This window comes from Psammomys obesus, unplaced genomic scaffold (genome assembly GCF_907164565.1).
Source record: "Psammomys obesus unplaced genomic scaffold, mPsaObe1.curated_primary_1811, whole genome shotgun sequence".
Classification (NCBI taxonomy): Eukaryota; Metazoa; Chordata; class Mammalia; order Rodentia; family Muridae; genus Psammomys; species Psammomys obesus.
The window spans coordinates 2,008,014-2,029,073 of record NW_026594311.1 but is presented as its reverse complement, the minus strand read 5'-3'; the positions used below and the strand labels follow the sequence as shown (position 1 = coordinate 2,029,073).

The 21,060-nt window shown below is 43.9% G+C and overlaps 1 protein-coding gene across 5 annotated transcripts in view; it reads right to left on the bottom strand.

Moving 5' to 3' along the window:
* Nucleotides 1–21,060, bottom strand: part of Eri3 (ERI1 exoribonuclease family member 3) — a 128,969-nt gene that overhangs the window by 96,722 nt on the left and 11,187 nt on the right. For 3 of the 5 annotated variants that reach the window (XM_055618508.1, XM_055618506.1, XM_055618509.1), the window contains 2 exons: nt 17,706–17,983; nt 655–771 (listed from right to left, as the gene is read on the bottom strand). In XM_055618508.1, coding sequence (XP_055474483.1) covers nt 655–771; nt 17,706–17,960 — 372 coding nt within the window. In that variant the 5' untranslated portion in view covers nt 17,961–17,983. The remainder of the gene's footprint in view (nt 1–654; nt 772–17,705; nt 17,984–21,060) is intronic. The other 2 variants (XM_055618507.1, XM_055618510.1) reach the window with 2 other exon arrangements.

The following is a 21,060-nucleotide window of genomic DNA, read 5'->3' as shown; positions in this document are numbered from 1 at the left end:
GCCACAGATGGCTTCTCCACACCATTCTGGGACTCAGCAATCTCAGGAACATGTCCTCCCCCCACCCCCATAGCTCTTCTAAGCCTCAGGCAACCATCAAAATGCCAGCTCCATTTTACAGTCTGTATAATGGGGTCAAGGCTAATCTGTAGACAAAGGCAGGCAACTACCGTACAAACCTAGATAAGGGAGGGCACTTCAGCCTTGGCCAGCCTATCTTCTCTGTCCTTGGTAGGAGAGTCATGCTTTACTTTGCAGAAGGACAGAGCAACAGCAACATCTTAGGCAGCTAAGAAAACCTGAACATAACAAGTCCTTCCAAGTGGCTGAAATCCTCACCACTTGCCAACAGGCCCCACTGAAAATGGAGCTGGAAAGAACCTCAGTTCCAGAAGTCCCACACTACTCCCAGATTAACTCTAAGTGTCCAGCTGCCAGGAATGTTGAGGACAAGAAGGAAAAGGAAAGAGAAAGAGAAATGTTGGGAAATCTTGAATGCCCTGGAGACAGGCACTTGAGCAGTCACAGACTAAAGTGAAAGTCAAGAGAAAAGCCGTTGCTGGGCACCTGCCTTAACCAGAGATCAGACCTCATTTTCCCTAAGTGGCCTGCATGAACTAACAATCACAATGCTCCTCTCCCAGCAGCCCTTACCTCTGTACAGAAGGGGGTAAGCTGTGGGTGGACTACAGGCTGGACATACATGTGAAAGGTAGACTCGATCTCCATGGTCCGGCCATTTAGCTTCAGGATGGGGAACTCAATGATTTCCTAGAATGCCAAAGAGATAAGTTATTTTGATCAACCATTTGAAATAACTATGCAAAGCCAAGAAAGAATGAGTGCTTGTGGCTCATTTCTCCTGCCAACCCAAACCCAAGACTGAGAGGTGATGTCAACATTTATAATCCCACTGCTCATACTGCTAAAGCCTCCCATCGTTTTGGGGAAGGAAGACAGTAGTGCACTCTGTTTCCCTCACAGAGGCCCAATCACTTGAGCCTCAGGAGAAAGAAAGGCCTTCCTCTCTTGCCTAGGCTGCTGTCCTGAAATGTCTGGATCTCAGGTAAACACGCAGCCATCAGCAGAGTGGACAGATTTCCTTGTATAAAGTTTAAACGCTGACACTGGGCTTTGTGAGGGGGGAAAAATAACAAACAAACAAACCCCCAAAATAAAGCCAAAGGGGATATCAGAGAGAAGAAAACAGAACACAAGTTAATAGAGGCCAGTACCTCCCGCCTTTCCTCCAAGCACTGCACACTCCCCTCTGCCTGCCTCTACCCGCCCAACCGCTTAGCAAGCCCTTCCCAGTCCACTGGAAGGTAATGGAAGAGAAGGAGGAGGAGTGACAATTTGTTTGGTGTCTCTAAGATTAATTTGTCTCCGTTATTTAATAGAGATGCACAGCACCAAGGTCCTGGTGTGCAAACAGGCTTGCAGAACGCTGGCTGTGCAGCACGCCTCATACATCGTTCCTAAAAAGGGAGGGATGCACCAGAGGGGGGGAGAGGGCAAGAGAGAGCACGCGCACCAGAGAGAAGAGGGAAACCAAGGGGAGAGAATAAAAAAATATATTGCTTTTTAATATTCAAAAACAGTTTGCAAAATTTAATCAAAGCAGAGGAAAAGCTAACATTTTTACCACTTTGACATTTTTATTAGCGCTTTCATAAATTTTTAAAACATGAATGGAATTAGTTTACAACACCCCCACACACACATACAAAAAAAAAAAAAATTGCCCTGAAAACATCTGGAAGAGACAAATAGGAAATAATAAAAAAATAAATAAAAGCAAAATCTTCCAAGTAAAATTAGCATGTGAAAAAGCCTCCACTGCAGAGACAAAAAGGGAGTTTTGCCCATATAAGGGCCCCAACAATCAGCTCCAGGGGTATGCCTACCTCAGAACCTCATTCTAGAGAACATTTCCTAGCCTCATCAGAACCAAAGCAGAGACAGCCTAGAGAAGCAATTCAGAAATCACCACTGGTGACTACTCTTGCCCACACTCAGGGAATCAGTGGGTGGGAAAACAGAAAGTTGTTAATTGCCTTCATGTCCCAAGGATAATAACTGACATCCTTGTGAAATATATCCACTAATACTATGGACTTATTTTGTAAGTGTTTATTTCAAGCCAAAGTAAAAAGTATGGCTGAAAAACAAACCAAGGCAGTTAGATTTCATATCAGCGAAATTCAAGGGCTCTGGCTGCCTGGTCCTCTGGGGCCAGTGGTTCTCAACCTTCCCAATGCTGTGACCCTTTAACCCAGTTCCTCATTTTGACTCCCAACCATAAAATTATTTTGTTGCCACTTCACAACTGTAATTTTGCTACTGTATGAACCATGTGTAAACATATAATATGCAGGACATCTGATATGTGAACCCTGTGAAAGGGTCCTTTGACCAGACCCATCAGCTCTAGGATAATACCCAAAGATGGAAAAGCTGATGGGAGCTTACTTGGTCCCTCTAGGTTGATCCCCAGAGATGAAGAAGCTGAAGGAAACTTATTACCAGACACAGGAGGGGCAAAATGGTTGCAAGGCAAGGGCAAGAAGGTCCAGACTGCTTCTTAGGCCAGCTGACAGACACTGCCCCAATTGGCTAGCCTTTGCTGCCACAAAGAACTACAAAGCAGGCAAAATGGAGGGAAATTCTGCTATGGAAAACTAAGCTGAGAACTCACACAAATATACCGTATACACTGCCGTTCCTAAAAATTCACACATCCACAATTCCCAAGAGTGGCTCATGACTCAGGCCACCCCTAGGACTCCTGAATTTGTAGTAAATCCTTCCTCTCCTGCTAAGTAGGAGAAATACTTCCCCCAGCAGAAAGCTCCACAGCCTGGTGAGTTTGGCTGCCCTAGTGTCCAAGGAAACAAATACAGCCACTCTCTAACAATGTTAGCTAGACCCGCAATGAGATTTAACCTGTGACACAACTGTACTTTTCATTTAAACTTTCATTTGGAAAGCAACAGTGTTTGGAGACCTGCAGTTTGTCCTGCTAATAAAGACAAGTGTTGGGACCTTTAAGGATGCCATTCATCTTTGGCTTTTATTAAATTCAATTTTCTTAAGCCTATGATACATTATGAAATTAAGAGTTGACATTCCTCTGGAAACAAAAGTATCTATCAAACATAAATAGGAAGAAACCTCCATTACCAAGAATGTATGGCTTAAAGTTGATCTCCTTCCACTTTTTTACAAGCACACGGTTTGTTTTAGCTATCTGAAATGCTATTACAGATCTGGAATTTCATTAGTATTATAACACAGAATGTGCTCTAGCTCCTGCTCTTACCAGAACTGAATCAGCTTTCTCAGTGGGCTCTGAGAAATCAGCCTGGGGTCTCCCACCGAGGCTTGGCATCCACTCTCCTGCTGCTGGGTCCTTCACTCTCAGGCGCACAGAGCTAGGGAGCAAATTCAGTGACCACTCCTAAGACCTGTCTCTGCTCCATGGGGGAAAAGAAGAAGAAAAAGAAAAAGAAAAAAAGCTGACCCCTGAGCTGCCTAAACCCAAGACTCAGGACACATGAGATCAGCCTGTCAGACAGGCCTATTCCTCAAAAGTCAAGAGCCAGATACACAACAAGGTCATCATCCTGGAGTCTCTCCTCAGCAGCATCAGGAGCTGTGGCAACATGACTGCACATGACCTATTCTTTTAAACCACTGTGACACAAAGAGGAGCCTGTGACAGAAGACTCATGAATCTTTAAAAACAAAACAATGTTTTAAATGGAGCTGGAGAGATGAGTCAGCTGCTAAGAGCATGTACTGCTCTTGCAGAAAACCTGAGTTCAGTTTCCAGTACTCACGCCAGGTAGCTCAGAGCCACCTTAACTAAATCCAGGAGACCTGAAGTCTCTGACCTATAAGGGTACCTGCATTTACATGTACACACACACAAACATGCACATAATTACAAATACAAATTTAAAAAGAAGATCCTCTGAGAGGTCAGAGCAGAAAGACCTCCCAGATACTTCTTTCCTTCCCATGCTGTCCAGCAAGCCCACACCTCAGTCCTGGCATGACAGCCCAGCTTTGGAAAAGAGCCTTATGTTGTGCCAACCTGGCAAACCTACGTAGCAGGTGTGCCTGGGCCATGCCAAACATTTCCTTGACTGTTCTTACTGATAGTGATCAAAGACACCACCTCCATGCTACAGGTAGATGGTATCAGTCCGAGCCCAAAGATGTGTGAAGATGTGCCCATGTGCTAGCTTCTAGCTCTAGTTGCTCTTACACAATGACAGCATTATCACTGCCCTTCTTTCTTTTCCCTTGCCCAATTTTATTTTCCCTCAGAAGATGAGGGTTGTTTGTTTGATTGTTCTTTCAGGGACAGATGAGTGCTTCTGTTCCAGAGGAAGGAAGCGCCAGTCTGTATTTATGAGCCCTCTTTTAGACTCCTAGGAATAGCTCCCCGATTCCTTTATCTTCCTATGCCACTCACATTCAATTAAACTACTAGGGGGCTTCTGTGCTAGACGGAGAGGGATTTAAGAGATAAGTCACTTGGGCTTTGGAGAAGTGCTTGGACTAGTTAGTAAGTAGAAACGACAACTGAGCAAATAATGCATAACAAGTGTTAGGCTTTTGTCCTTTCCCATTCATTTCTTATTTTATGCTTTCTAGTCCTGGGAGATGGGTCATGTCATCAGCACCATCACCAGGTCATAAACCAATACTTTTAAGCACCTACTATGTAGCAGACAGCCCAAGCAAAGGCACAGCAGTGAGACCTGGCATTTCTCTCCAGCATGCTAACGAGTCTGGGGAAAGGAACAAAAAGAGATGCTCTCCGATACTCTCTGCCATGTGGAGAATGGAGTCATCCTGCTCTCTCCATTTCTTGTTTCCTCTGTGGTAGATACTCTGCTAAGTGCTAACAAAAATTATCTCAATCCTCTAAACAACTTATTCGGTGGAAATCATTACTGTTGCTGTTTCATAATAAATTAAGGTCCAAGACGTTATGATCACTATCAACTATGCTGCAAGTAAGGGTTGGAGCTGGGAGTCCAAAAGGGGAGGGAAAAAAGAGACAAGTGAGACTGGCTGTTCTGTAGGGAACTCAGTACACGCCTCAACACCCCAATGGCAGCGTGTGCAGATAGGCCAGGCACAAGTCCGAAAGGAACGTTCCTAAGAGCCTCCTCCGTGCTGTAGCCAGACAGATGGTACTAGGCTGAGTCCAGGAAGGAAGGAACCTGAGCCTTCAGTCTGCATCTCTGGCATCTGGCTGTGGTCCTGGCACCTGGTCCTCCCTTTCTCAACTTCCGTTATGTGCAGACAGGAAGGAGCTGACAAGTAGGAGACTAAGCTAGCATCTATCAACCAGAAAACATTGTGCTTTCTGGGATTTTTCACAGGATCTGGGAGGTGCCTAAGATGACAAGGTAGGTGGTAGTGCCAGGTCCAAAGCCAGACACAGAGCACTCCAAAGCAATGTCTACTGGATTCATCCATTCTTATATCTCTAAATGGTTTTCTACCTCAACTGCTATCAACCACTTAACTCTAGATTTACCCCAACTGCCTAGTTTGCCTGAAACCACAGGTCTCTAGAACACAGTACTGTCAGTGTCAAAACTGGACAGGGAGTTACCCTACGTCACTGTTGTCCAAGGGCAGATAAAATAATACAGCTGGTCTACTGATGATGGTTGGGAATTGGCCATAGTTGACAACTAAGGAGAAAAACCTCAGAATTTGAATTTTTCAAAGTATCCAAGACTGTAAACCTGCTGCCTTTATTTACTATCTATCTCAGTAAAATGCCAGCTGTATTTTTTTTTCTCCTGAAGGAAGAAAAAACAAAAAGGAAGCACCAAGCAAATACTCACTTGCTTTTACCTACATAACTGAGCTGGAACACAGGTTTTAAGCCACTTGATTTAAAACTGATCAACTAAGAACCCCAGCGGGTCCCTTGATAAACTGAGGACAAAACTGCAATGGCCGTTCAAGTAAAAGTTCACAGCCACTATCAAAGATCACAGGGAACACATGTGTAGGTTTCTTTTTAGGATATGAAAGCTTCCTTCAGATAAATTATCTATAGACACTAGGTTACACTTGAAGGCAGTAAGGCAACAACAAAAGAGTCAAAGTGGTGGCAAGGGTTAATACAGCAGTCGTCTAGCCCATTTTTCCAAAGCACAGGTAGGTTCTTCTCTGCCTGAGCTGATGTTTCCATAGTGCCATCTAAAATAAGGGATCATCTTCATGCCTTGCCCAAAGTAATCGGAGAAGAACAGGCATTCCCTCAACTTAAGAGATAGAACCCGTAGTCTATCCCTTCCTTCTCTCCACTGTACTGAGAGTTTGGTAAAAATTCAACCTAACCACAAACAACAAGCATGTGAGGCTTATCCAAATGTTGGATCTGGATACAGTCTGATACAGAGGTAACCCTTTCTCAGAAGGGAGAAAAGGAACCTCCTGGACATCGGCAAGAGGGCTGGGAGCGGTGAGGCTGCTGCACTGGGCATGATTTGCTAAACAGTGTCGGGGGGGGGCTGGCATTTTATGCACAAGGAGCTTATTTCTTAAACAAACACTCGTGGTTTTGATTTACACCACAGCCTGCTCCTAAATAATTTATGGCGGGTTAAATTTATTGCCCAGCCCTGGCTGGCTGCAAATTCGAATTGCCAAATAATTAGATTTTAGGGCAAAGCTTATAAATTACCCGTCGATTTGTCCGGACTTGTTTGTCAGTTGCTTTGTGCTTCGGGTCATCTTTGGCATTTGGCTGTTTGGGTTTTAATTGCTGATTTACACTTTGACAGATGAGAGCTGATGTGCGAAGTTTCAGGACAAGGAAGGGTGAAAAAAAAAAAAAACAAAACAACCCACAACCGAGAGCTTTAAAAGGCTGATTTTTCACCTACATGTTCCCCTCTACCCATCGCCACAACACCCCCCCCAGCCATTAAAATTCAAAAACAAAGCTGAAAGTAGAAGTTGCTATTCTTTACAGGTTAGAAGTACAGACTGAGTTATCATTTACCTTCACTAAAATCGGAAATTAATAAAACAAAAATGAATTCACATATCAGCAAGTGAAGGAGATCAAAAGTGTTAAAAAACCAAATTCTCACCCTGGAGTGCACAACACCTATGTCTCCGCACATGTGTGTATGACTCAGTTTGAATATTTTTACATTATTCAGAGTAACTTCAAGTAGCAGGGCTTTGTAAAGCTAACCTTTAGGGCAGCAAACAGCTCAATCACTTCTTCATATATATACACACATGTTTGTATTATAATCATGTAATTAATAAAAACAGGTTCTCAGGTTATGTGAAAGAGGAGTCCCCTGGAGGTAGTTTTAAGCTTGTCATGGAGTAGAACAGGGTGGCAATCCCCACTTACCACTCCAGTGGGGGGCAGGGACAGGGTGGGGGCAACAAATCTCTCTAGGTAGTGCCCTGCCTTTATCTACTACTTGACAGACGCCTGAAGACGCTGCCCAAAGCCGAAGAAGTAAGGCTGACCGCCAGTCACCTGCTATACTCCAACAGCTTCTAAACCGCCCCAGGATCCGAGGAACACTAACAGCCATTCTACTAAGTGCTGACATGTACAGCTGTTACATGCCAGGCATTGTCTGGAGCCCTGACATGTATTTTCGGTTCACTGTGTCCACCCACAAGTCCTATATAGCTAGAACTACGACTAACTGCACTTCGCCAATAAGGCAACTGAAGTGCAAGGGGTGTAAGTCACTGAGCCAAGGCCACACTGTTCGTAGGCGGTAGACAAAACTCAACTCTAGACAGTCCAGCTCTGAAGCGTGTGCTCTCAGCCACTCTGCTATCTTACCCCTGGTCAGAACAGCCTCTGCCTGAGCTCTCTTCACGCTGAAAGCCCAGGGTCCTCACTTTGAGGCTTGGACACATGTGGTCAAATCCTGTTCAGTTAGTCTCCCGATAAACTCGGGGAAAGTCATGTACCTTACTCAGAATTACAAAATATAACAGAGTTTGGTTACACCAAGACCCACTTTTTTCAATTAATCATAGACTGCCCTGAAGATGTAACAGCTGGGGATGAAGAAATGAAGGGCAACAGGTTAGTGAAGCAGACTCAGGCCTACTTAGGCAATTGGGTAAGAGCCCAGAGAAAAGCTACTCTTTCGGCCCTAAAGAGTAGCTCATGGGCTCCCTGCTCTCTGTCAGCACAGGAGAGCATGGCAGCTGTGCTGGCACGACAGACCTGAAAGCTAACACGACTAGCAAGCAGTATGCAGACTGACAGCCTGCCCATCATGCCCTGAGTCCTTTCCTCCCTGATGGCTGAGGTGAAGTTACATCTCCCTAAACTGACAGGAATCACGCCCTGTCTTATGAATGAAAAGGCTTGTACCTCAGACAGCATCCCATTACTTGAGAACTTGTTAAAAATGCAAATTCCTGGGCTAGCAATATAGCTCAGCGGTGGAGCACTCACCCAGCTGAGGCCCCACATTCAAACCTCAGCACTAAAAACAAACAAAAATCACCAACAGCACTTTACTGTGCTCTCTAAAGAGTCAGTTTCATTACTTAATAACAGAACTTTTTCTCCATCTCCCTTTGTTAGAGTTGTGTTTTTCCTGTTATTTCTTCAAGGGGAACAAAATGATTTAGATCAGTGATTTTCAACCTTCCTAATGCTGAGACCCTTTAATACAGTTCCTCATGTTGTGGTGACCCCAACCACAAAATTATTTTCATTGCCACTTCATAACTAATTTTGCTACTGTTATAGATTGTAATGTAAATATCTGTGTTTTCCAATGGTCTTAGATGACCCCTGTGAAAGGGTCTTTGGACCCTCAAAGGGGTCACAACTCAAAGGTTGAGAACCACTGATTTAGAGGAACAAATCAAATTTCTAGCTTTTACCACAGATTTTGTGAGCCCAAAGCCCTGTTGTTGGGGTCAGTGATTCTGGCTTTAAGCAGACACCCAGCTGATTCTGATACTCACTGCAGTTTGAAAACCTCTGGTCCAAACTGTAATGATGCTCCTCAGACTAAACTGTCTGAAGGTCTTATCTGTGTGGCCTGACACTCCATTTCTAACAGGTTTGCAGATGTCGTGGACTCTGCTGGTTCTCAGATCACTAGTCATGCAACTTTCCCAGTGATAGACCTTGCCCAAATGACACCTGTGATCTCACGAGACCTTCTCCTGCCTCTACCCTATCCATCCCTTTCAGCTTACCAGTTGGCTTTTCAGTGCTGCTGGTGCTCTGGAGAAGTACCTGCGAACAAATGAAACTTGCCCCTGAACTAAGGAGGGACAAGATCAACTCAGAGCTCTAATTTTTATAGTGATTTGGGGGGCAGGATTCCCAGCTTTCTCACCAATTATCATCATGAACTACCTCTTCTAGGTCAAACAGTGACTCAAATATATCTCAGAGGGAAAGCAACCTACCTTACCTCAAAGGACTTTACCTATAGCTGTTGTCCCTGAATGTCCTTGATGTGGATATTTAACTCAGAGTACACCATTTATGACACCTACAGAGTGTATACCCTACCCCTTACCTAATCACTTAGCACTACGACTCCCAGGAAGCTAGAATCCAACAGAGTTGGGAGCTATGAAAGAGCATGGTCCTTAGTCTTGTGTCTTACCCAGCACTCCTAAGGGCTGTAACACATAACCTCTTTCCATTTCTACCACCACCACCTTCACACAATCTACTAACATCTCTCTTAAGTAATGTACTTACAGGTTTCTCCATGGACTGCAGTTGCTCATTCTATTTCGCCCTTTCATTCAATAATACATTGAAACTTCCATTTCTGATTTACTAGCTTTGTTTTCAACCTCCCCATCCACACTGCACTATGGACTCTTTGTTTTGTTTTTTTACTATGTAGCTGAGCTAGAACACTAAGTAGACCAGGCTGGCCTCAAACTCACAGAGCTCTGCCTGCCTCTGCCTCCTGAGTGCTGGGATCAAAGGTGTCTGTCACTATGCCCAGCTTGCACTATGGACTCTTTACCTGTAGCAATATGGGTATTTCCAAATAAGAGCTCCTGCCACAATTTAGCCCTAAGATGAGCTCCTGGCTGGAATGGCTCCCCAGGCCTAGACACTGTGCACAGCCTCCAGAAGAGAGAGCCACTCATGTAACAGCCCTGTTCTGCTAACCAAAACTCAGCTTACCCCCACTGACCAGCTACTATCATCTGGGGTAACAGACTATTCCAAGGCACCTCCATTTCACTACCAACGATTCCTTGATGTCTGTTTCTCCCTCCAAAGACTCCTTTTTGGTTCTCTCACTGCCTGTTCACCACTTTGCTGTAGGCTGGCAGCCCCAGGGGAAGGGCAGCACTAGTGTCAATCCAGCAACACTCTCGTCATGGGCTTTTAGGCTATGGCTCAATCTTTACAGCTAGAGCTCAGAACTCATCACATAAATGTAACACTTTGGGGGCAGGCTTTTTAGTATTGTGAACACCCAGGATAAGAGGATAAAAAATAATCATCCCAATGGCATCTTAATCAAAATGATGCAGAATCCTTTTTCCCAACAAGACACAGCGAAGAAAGCATCTCCTAATATCCGTTTCCTCATGTCAAACAACTGAGATGAGTCTGTAGAAGAAATGCAATCAATACAGGGGAGAGGAAAAACAAGACAGAATCGAGCAGAGAAACAAAAAGCCTATACACTCATCCTGAACATCCCCTGGCTGACACTCTCGGCCGACCCTTTCTCCTTGTGCTTACCAGTCTTCTAGTTACCCTGATCCTCTTCATTAACCCTTTTACAGTCCTTCAGTGTTAACTAGACAGCCACTTTTCTACTTGAGGAGTCTAAACCTCCCTGGTCTGTTTAAGGTAGCACAGATCCAAATCCAAATTCCTAGCACTTGAAGTGAGAAGATGTCCTATCATTCTCCAGATACTGCCTTTCCCTTGAGATGTAGCATTTCACTCAACTGCTCCCTTCAGTGACAGCTGACATGCCAGCATAGCCTCCCTAACAATGCCCCAGCTCTCAAGCTCCCACCCTCTCCCCATCACTCCTTTGCTGACTTAGTGCATTTTGTCACATCCAACAAAACTCTTAATTTTTCCCTCTTTGACCCTCACTCTTTGTGTCCAGACCTTATTGGTTCAAATTCTTAAACTTCTTCCAGACTTCATATGCTTCCTTATTTAAGCATCTAATAGGGCTTAAATGTGAGAAATAACATATAACTGATATGAGAAAAATATGTAACTGATATAAATAACCCAACTAACTCAACTGTAAAGTAGTCACTGGACTCAAATTCATCAACTGTTCTCACTCATTTTCAACATTCTGAAAAATTAGCCTAAAATCCAGACTTTCCTCCTCCTAAAACTAAGCCATTTCAACCTATTTTCCTCTGTTAAAACCCTCTGGGATTTTTTTTTTTTTTTGGGGGGGGGGTTGAGAGGGATTGTTTATTTTTTTAAGTCCCTGTGGTAACAGTTGTGAGGCCTCAGGCCTACATGCCCGTTGGGCCTTCTAAATTTCTCACAGGGTGCAGAGGATATGCCCCTCCTGCACTCTGCTGAGCATACAGACACCCCATCCTCTGTCCCCTGCTACTCCTTGCTTTCCAATAATGTCAGTGTGCTGCCTGTTGGAGGTCACATAAACCCACTCTCCTTGCCTCTGAGTAAGGACTAGTTCGGATTTGGCTTTTATTCCAGCAGTTGCTATCTAAAGAGAGCCAAAAAGGCTTTTAGTTGCCTCTAAGGTGGTTAAAATGAGCTCCTCCTCATTCCTTTGCTGACTTAGTTGGTTTTGTCACATCCAACAAAAACCCTAAAAGGTGGCTCAGTGTCACTGCTACTTTACAGACCCTGGTCTCATTCACCATGTGTCAATGATCCTATTCTTTGGAGTGCTTCCCCACCACCAAACTTAGCCTAGTGCCTAACAAATCTGCATTCCAACAGCTGTCTCAGCCCTGGGGAGACCACCAGGATAATAAGAAGCTAGGGGGGATGTTTCCTAATTTGCACTAAATTATGTGGTGATTTTGTTACCAATGACCCAGTGCTCCCCAAGGAAAATTCCTGGTTCCACCCCCAGGCAACTCCACAGCCTAACTACACATCATGGCAGCTTAAAGGTATAAACCCTGGGGAAGGTAGAAAAGCAATTGGAATAGAGCAAATAAACCCATGTCGATCTTGTCTCTGCTATGCCAGCCACACAAGGCAGCACCACCATGCATCAGTGCTTCATTCCTGAAATGTATATTTTACTTCTACATCGCTATGTCTATGCTAAAGAAAAAGGGGCCCTTTGGCTTTCACATGGAGTTACAACACAGCCACGACACAGTGAAGCTTGTTCCCATTCAGGAAGCACTAGTGAGGAGCCACAGGGAGTCAGAATGAGGCGCATCCCTGCAGGGGACCACAAGAAAACAATGATTGGGGCGAGGGCAGGGTGTACCACTTTTATGGAAGCAGTGACAAAAGGACAAAAGGGACAAGTGGGCCACCCCATTCTTCCTACAATTACTGGCCACCAATAGTGGAATTCATTTATAGTGACCCTGGAAAAGGAGATGTGTTAAAACAGAAATATAACTGAAAAGAAAGGCAATAATTGGTCTGATGGGCAGGGAAAAAAAATTATTCTAGGAGTCAGGAGCCTGTGCAAGAACACTTACAGCTCACAGCGTCGTCATAACTCAGCCCCCTCAAGCATTTTGTGCTCTGCTTATGGTGTTAACTTTAATGCCTTAACATATAACACCATCCACACTAACACAAAATACTACACATGCCAGATGAGGCTGAGTTATAGTTGCTGGGGGAAGCATAACTTTGAATTTCCTGATTTTGGTGCATTTAATCTCAACCATAATGCATTAACGTCGGTTTTGCATTTCATTTCCCAGTTTAGAATAGCATCAGCGTCTTCGCCTTTTTGTACAGAAAAAAAAAAAAATACAGGCTGACTGAGGCTGAGGCTGAAGACTGAGGGAACAAAATCTTAACAACTGAGCCCTGCTAAAAAGTGGGGCCTAGTCCGTCCTACTTGGACAAAGCTACAAACATGACAAACTAATAGGAAAGGAGGGAAAAGAGGATTTTTTTTCTATAGGGTTCTTTCTTTTTAACCACTTAAGAGACTGTAGGAACCAAAAACAAAAAACAAGAAAGCAATTGTGGAGCAAAGAGCCATACTTGGGGGCTGGGGGCTATCTTTCAAACTTGAAGGGATGAGAAAGGGAATCAATAGAGTCTGATTTATAGTGATCTTATCCAATTTCTATAAACTTTTCCAAAACATCCCTTTCACAAAAGACCAGTAATACTGCCAGTTTCAGGTATAATGAAACCCTTCAAATGCCTTTCTTCTGTATTAATCCTAGTTCTCAGTCACCATCAAACCTTTCCCCAACTCTACCCTCTGAAATTAACCCAATCTCTGTACAATTTTCTATACAAGAGAAGCTCCTTTAAGTCACAAGTCTAACTCAAATACAGATGAAATCTCTCCAAGGTTTCTGAAGGGGACAGGAGAGCAATGGGCAAAGACCAAACACTAGAAAACCTCAACCCCAAAAGGTCATTTTCTCCAACATTATGGGCACTTAAATACAGACAAGAAGGAAAACAGGTCTGCTTCAAAGTAGAGAGAAAGACTACCCAGAAGACCAAAGGACTGATGGAGGCAGCAGCCAGGCCTTCAACTCCCCACATACAGAGAGCTGAACTACCCCTCCCTCTCAAGCCACCCAGACAGCTGAGGTTACTTCCTCCTCCCCACAAGCTGTGGCCTATACCTCATTTTCCTCACTTACATTTACTTTGGTCTCCTCTGAACACTGAGGTGGTGAGAGAACTTGCCCCAGGGTTAAAGATGCACAATTAGAGAGCCACCAAAGCTTTCAGGCTGCTCTCTGGACCCCAGGGTCACAACAACCATCACATCATACACATCCACACCAAATGAGCAAAGCAAACTCCTGTTGGTGAGGACAAAGAAGCCACTGCTCCCTAAACACCAGATAAAAATCTACTCCTGTATAAAAAATAATTCTTAACACGAGAAAGGAACCACATTTCTGAAACTTAGAGCCTCTAAGATACTTTACATCATATAAATTAACATTTAAGAGAAAAAAGTGTTTTTCAATGAAAGTCTTATGTTATGTGAATACCTATCACATAAATAAAATGTTTCTGAATAAAAACATATAAAACAAATGAGCACCTCCCCCAAAAAAAACCTATTCCTAGCAAAACAATCACTCCAGTTTCACTCAGCTGAACAAAGTACAAAAATAAACAGCAAATAATAATAATGACAAATGGAAAATGCTAGGTGTTTTACTCTAGTTATAACTACTATTGTTACACATCCAAGTACAACAGAGCATACACCTGTTAGTTTCTTGTAGAGGCATTCCACTAAGATAGTCTCAATTAGCTGACTCAAAAGAGACTTGAAAATGAGAGACAGATGAGAGAAATGAACTCCAAATAATAGGACCTTCCTGGGCCAAAACATGTTTCTGCCTCACACACCTGGAAGGTATGGCATGCTTGAATTTCAGAGGCTAAAAGATGCAGAAGCGAGCTGTGCAGAGATCTTGGGTACTGAATGTAAAAGAGCCAATCAGAAGATGAGCTGGGTGTTTCTCACTCTACTTCTAGCCCCAAACCCAGGAAACATGCAGTTTTCTCCCATTAAAAGCTTGTCATAGAACAGCTATCTCCCACTCTGAAAGCCATATTATAGTCTAGTAATTTTCCTGTTTCTTCTGGAAGTTCCTTCCTATTACAACCTCAATCTTTCCTCCTTTCATTTAAGTCTGTGTGGACTATTTCTGGCCACTGTTAAAATATAGAGCACGATATTATCACATTTAATACGAATAAGAAATTAGGGGTCAAAGCTGTCTTCCATTTACTTTCTTTCTTACTAGGTTTGTTCTTTGTTTGTCGTCACGTTTGTTCCTGTATACAAGTTGTTCCTGTTTCCTCACCTCCCTTCCTCACCTAGGCAGCAGGGGCTAGGTGAACCTAAACTACAGCCATCTCACTACAAGTATTACCATATCTGGGACTGAAAACTTCTCTCATCCACTTTCCAAGTTTTCTCTAAGGATAGTCCAAAGAATATAGACGTGTGGCCCTAAACTCGCCTCCGCACCTGTTGATGGCAGCCTTGCAGAGGCTTAATGAAGTTGAGATGCATTACATTTATCACTTTCCTCAGGTCCACTCAAATCCATCACCATGTCACAGCAAGAAGTTAGATTGATCTGACAGGATTTGCTCTTCTTCACAAACCCATGTAAGTTATTACTCAGGATCCCACACTCTTCTAGCTGTTTGCTGATTGATTATCTGACGATCAGGCCAAGTATCTTGTCTGGAATCACAGTAAACTAACAGGTCCATAATTTCCAAGATCATTCGTATTCCCCTCTTAAAGATAAGCAAGACAGCAAATGCTTCTCTCCAAATTCTCTAAAGCAACAGCTAGTACTTGGCTAATGATGTACCTTAAGTACCCTGGGAGTCACACCATCAGAGTGACTAACTCTGGAAGAGTCTCTACTCACTGCAGACCCTGGTAAACAACACCAAGTTCTAACTCAGTGTGGGTCATGAGAAACCTTGGTGCCTCAGCCTGGGCAGCAAGTTGGTAACCTATGTGTAGTATCTATCTGCAGTGTGATGATAGACAGACAGGCAGACAGACATGGCCATTGAAAGAGAGACAAAAGATGACACTGACCAAGCAAACTGAGCTATAAATCAGGTTCTACCTTCAAGAACTCTAGCAAGATCTTCCTCAGGACGGGTGAACAGAGCTATGTAACTACTGAACTTGCAATCCCAGTGGAGAGCTAAGAGGCACATATACATAAGCTCGTTCCAGGAAGCAGCAAATGCCTTGAGGGAGTGCCAAGCAACTACGGAGAGTAATAAGAGATAAAGATGAAGCATATGCAATAGAGGTGTGTTAGATTTAGAGTCATGCCCCATTAGGGCTTACTCAGAAACTGAAACTTAATTGTAAGAGAAATAATACGGTGAATTAGAATGTGGATCCTGGTTCTCAACTCAGAGACTCCACAACCAGAATTCCCATCCAACCACTCATCTCCCTGCACTGGCAGGAGCAGGAGGCAGCTCCCAAGCAACATACCCTTCTATCTAATGTTCCTTTGCTTAGGGCACTGTCCTTGTCTAGTAGGCCTGGTTCCAACACTCCAGGGACAAGCCTTTACTTTAACAACAAACAGGAAAGAGAAAAGAAAAAGGGATGTAGTGTCCGACCAGGTAAAACGACCTACCATCTACAGACATCCCCTCTAGAAAAAGCTAACTGTAAGAAATGAAAACAATCTATCTACTATCCCCAGTAGTCTCTGCCTCCCAAGTCCCAATGCTAAGGACTTCTCCCCTCTGGCCTCCTAGTGAAAGCTACTCTCACCAAAGCAATAGGTCTGCATATTCCAGAATTGCACACTATAGCCTAAGCATTGCAGGAGTCGCCATCCTAGAGCCCCGCACACCTGAGTCTCCACACTACAATGAACTACCACACTGACATCTAGCCATTCCCTCACACACCCAGTACCTGTACTCTGCTACTAATCCAAGCTTCCTAGAGACAGTACCTTAAAAGATAAAAGGTCTTTGTATAGTTGGTGACTAAGGAAGAAAAGCAAAGAAATTCTCCTTTCCAATAGACTAGCACCAACAGTGGCACTTATTTGGATTATCTAATGCTACATAACCAATTATACTAAACCAAGTACAGGAACACAAGTAGTGTAACCCCACTCCTTGGTAGGCTGAAATAAAAGGATGGAAAGTTCAAAGCCAGCCTGGGCTACAGAGTGAGTTCAAGGACACTCTGACCAATACAGTGAGATACTTTATAAAGGAAAAGCAAACAGAAAAAGCATCCGAATATGTATGACTTAAGCATTAAGAATAAACTGTTCTCTGTCACAGTTCCTATGAGTCAGGAATGTAGAAGGTGCTTGGCTGGCTCAGGGTCTCTCTTGAGGTTAAAGTCAGATGTCCACTAGGGCTATGGTCATCAGAAGGCCTGACTATGGATGGCAAATTCACTCCCAAGACAGCTCACTAACATGACTAGTAAACTAGTGCTGGCTGTTCCTATGCATGTGTCTCTGCAGCACTGTTTGTCCTACTTCTGCCAGAGAAAATAAGCTAACGAAGCAAAGCAGACTGCAGGGCTTCTTCTAACCTAGCCTGTGACCACAGTCACACACTGTCTCTTCTACTACATTCTACAGATGAGACAAGGTTATCTATGAGTCAGTGTAAAAGTGGCAACACCAGGAGGTAAGGTCACCTCAGGAGCTGACTATTACAGTACTCCTTCAAAATACACATAGCAACGGCAGGAGAAAGAACCACAGAACCCAAAGGAAAGGGAAAGGCTGGAAAAGAAAGATTTTCATTCCCAAAAGCTAAGACTAGGGAGAAACAATACCCAATTCTTCACAGACTTCGCAGTTTCCTTGCCATAACACACTTGTAACCAACCTGCCTTGGAAGGAAATACTTCAAAGTCAGAAGATATGAGAAAACTCTGGGTCCCAGGAAGCAAGACTCTCCTCCCTCCCTCTTGGCCACCCAACCATTTCTGAAGCAATGATACAACAGTTACCTGAGGATGAATCTGTGGCTTGTCGCATGTGGCCTCAAAGTCCAGCACTAAAAAGTAGTGATACCTCTGGGGAGGGAAGGGCACCATTGCCGCCATTGACGCGCCAAAGCCGTGGGCCGCCAGCTTTCTGGTAGATATGGAACAGAACTCCGGAACACCACAGGGAGAAAACAAGTGGGAGCCCAGTACTTTTCTTGCTCTTGAAAGTAAATACGAAGAAAACCGAGCTGCTCCAGTCTGTAAAGGTGCTAGCATTGAGCATCCAGAGGCATCTAAAACTTAGGGGAGGAAAGTTAAAAGAAAAAGAAAACAGAAAACAAACAAAAACAGAGAGCCTGGGTTACATCCCTCCCACTGTAGCCCTATTCCATCCAATCTTCAGGGCTATCCATGCAGCCTGCACCCCTCCCCACTGTTCCCAGGACCTTTTCTACACCATGGTTTTCCTTCCTGAAGTTTAAGACCCTAACACTAGACCTGCAGTGTTTCCACTACAGCTCTGTCTTCCAGGTCTTTTTCAAGGCAACACACAAAACTAGCTCCATTTGTAAATGGAGCACTAGCTCAAAAGAGAGCAGAAAGAGGACTTCTAGTCACTTCTGAGGTGGCAATAGTTAACTTTAAAGCAAAGGATTCCAAAGCAATCTGAAGTGACCAACTATCTGTACAATGAGGTCCAGAAATAGACTCAAGTTTCCTGGACACTCTTCAGCTCTCTTACATATCATTTGCTCCTGGCTTGCCTGCCTGTGACCTGACATCTCCATGGACTCTGCCTTCTCCCAGCAAGAAAGTATGAAAACCAAGAAAATCAATCCCAGGGAGTTTTGCCCATCACATTCTGATGATTCCCAATTCACACTAGTGAGCAGCACCCTAGGGAACGGGGGCACAGCTGGCAACAGCCTCGGGCCTCACTCTCTCCTAGAGGCCCTGGATGATTATGAGGCCTTTTAAATAGGAAGGGGAGAGAGAAAACCCAGATGTGGCAGTAATGGGAGTATTTCTAAAAGTCTAATAAAGTTTTCTGAGGAAACATGTGCAAAGAGAAAAAAAATTATTTTTCCTTTGCATTTTCCCTTTAAATTCACAGTATCTGTTCTCCTCTGAGGGCTAACTAAATATAAAAATCAAAGCCTAAGTTTTACTCACAAATAACCCGATCTGAGAGGGGGGAAACAAGCAGAGATGTAGAAATTGTGTCCTTCCCTGCACTACTGCCAATACTCAAATTTCACTCAACTTTTAATTCTCAAACAAGAAAGCTTACCATTTCATACACAAATTGCCTTCAGTTTGTGCTTCCTAATGCCACATTCCAATAGAACCAAAGGCTTGCCTCTGATGAGCTATACAAGGAGACACTGTCTCCCTGAAACGGGGTACAATGAGGTCACTAGCACCTGAACAAAAGAGTACAATGCCAAGTATGACTTTTTTTCCCAGCAATCTTCTCACTGAAAAGTTTAAGATAATCACTTGTCTGTATATCTACTAGGATATGTACTAGTGTGGGATCTATGTTTCTGTATGAAACATGAAATACCATGGGGATTTCGTGAAGACTGAAACTGATTCTTCATAAATCCTACACAAGCACAGCACTTGTTTTTATCATTGCTTTACAGCTTCCCCCAAAACTCTTAGTTCAGGGAGATAACAGCAAACTTAAGTTTCACTATGTAATATCCTGGAAAGGCAAAAAGACCAATGTCCCTTTGAAAGGCAGACTCCCCAAATAAACCCATTCTATCGCTCACTCCCCAACAGTACCAGGAAAACTTCAACAGCAGGATGATAACGGCTCCATTACCCATTCTAGGTTAGATGCAAAGTCCTTCTGGACCTTAAACCTCTTCTAATCAATTGAGCCAGGTAGAAATACTTCTGAAACTCTTAATGTGTCTACAGTATACATAGTACATAAATCAACTAGCCTCTGCCTGCCAAATACTACAAGCAATTGTCTCGACTAACAGGCAGTCCAGTTTGTGTTGACTTCAGCACTTACTGGCTAGTCATGGCACCATGGGAATGCTGTTCTTCAATTTCCTACCTATACAACGACAATAATAACAGTATCTACTTTTGTTTTGTTGTTTGTTTGTTTGGGGGGTTTTGTTTGTTTTTTGTTTGTGTTTGTTTGTTTTGGTTTTTCGAGACAGGGTTTCTCTGTGTAGCCTTGACTGTCCTAGACTCACTTTGTAGACCAGGCTGGCCTCTAACTAGAGATCCACCTGCCTCTACCTCCCTGAGTGCTAGGATGAAAGGCATGGTGCTACCACACCTGGCTTCCAGTACTTGTAAAGTGAGAATGGAATGAGAGAGGTAAACATCGAGAGCAAGCAGCGTCTGGTCTCTGGCTCAGAAAGATTTAGTCACTTTTATCACTACAGCTGCCCAGCTGGCTCTTTGCTGACAGTGCTCACAGAGCTGTCCCCTGGGCCCCTGTGGTTCTCCAGGCCTCCCGAAGGGCTCAGCATATACAGCCCACCTCTTCCCTTCAACACTGGTAACAATGTCTCCTTGCTTACAGGCTGCTTTCTCACCTGACTCCATATACAAAAGAACCACTTGAAAGATGTCTTAAGACTACAGACGGCTCAGCATTTGAGCACAGGCTGCTCTTCCAGAGCACCTGAGTTTGATTCCCAGCATCCCCACGGTAGCTCACAACTATCTACAGCTCCAGTCCAGGGAACTGGATACCCTCTCTGGCTTCTGCGAACACTGCATGCACACGGTGCACAGACAAACATGCAGGCAAGCAAAACACCCATCGATGTAAAAATAATAAAAAGGACATCAGGAGGTCAGGCTTCCGCATGTCAACACCAACTGCCCTCCTAAAAACCAAATTCAGACGAGTCAAAGGCAATGGTAGTGCTTCATCTTCCCTTTGTAAAAACTTCAATGCTAAATCCATTAAATGCAGTAAAGAAAGACAAACATCTACACTAGTTGGAGTCGGAAGAGGGGTCTAGGTGAAGGGTAAAAGCCCAAGCAGGTGAGAAGGGCATCCATGCAGAGGTGGCAGGCTGTATCATGTCAGCACCCATGGCAGGCACAGAGGGCATTCCCACCAAAAGGAATTTAATAAGATTCATGGGCAACATAAAAAAGGCACTCCTGAGGGAGAGGTAAAGGGCCAGTAACAACAGAATAGTTACATACAAAAAAGATGAACAAAATGTATATATTAAGGATAATGGAGGCGGCTGGAGAGATGGCCCAGAGGTTAAGAGCACTGTCTGCTCTTCCAGAGGTCCTGAGTTCAATTCCCAGCACCCACATGGAATGAGAAAGAGGTAAACATTCCAGAGCAAGCAGCGTCTGGTCTCTGGCTCAGAAAGAA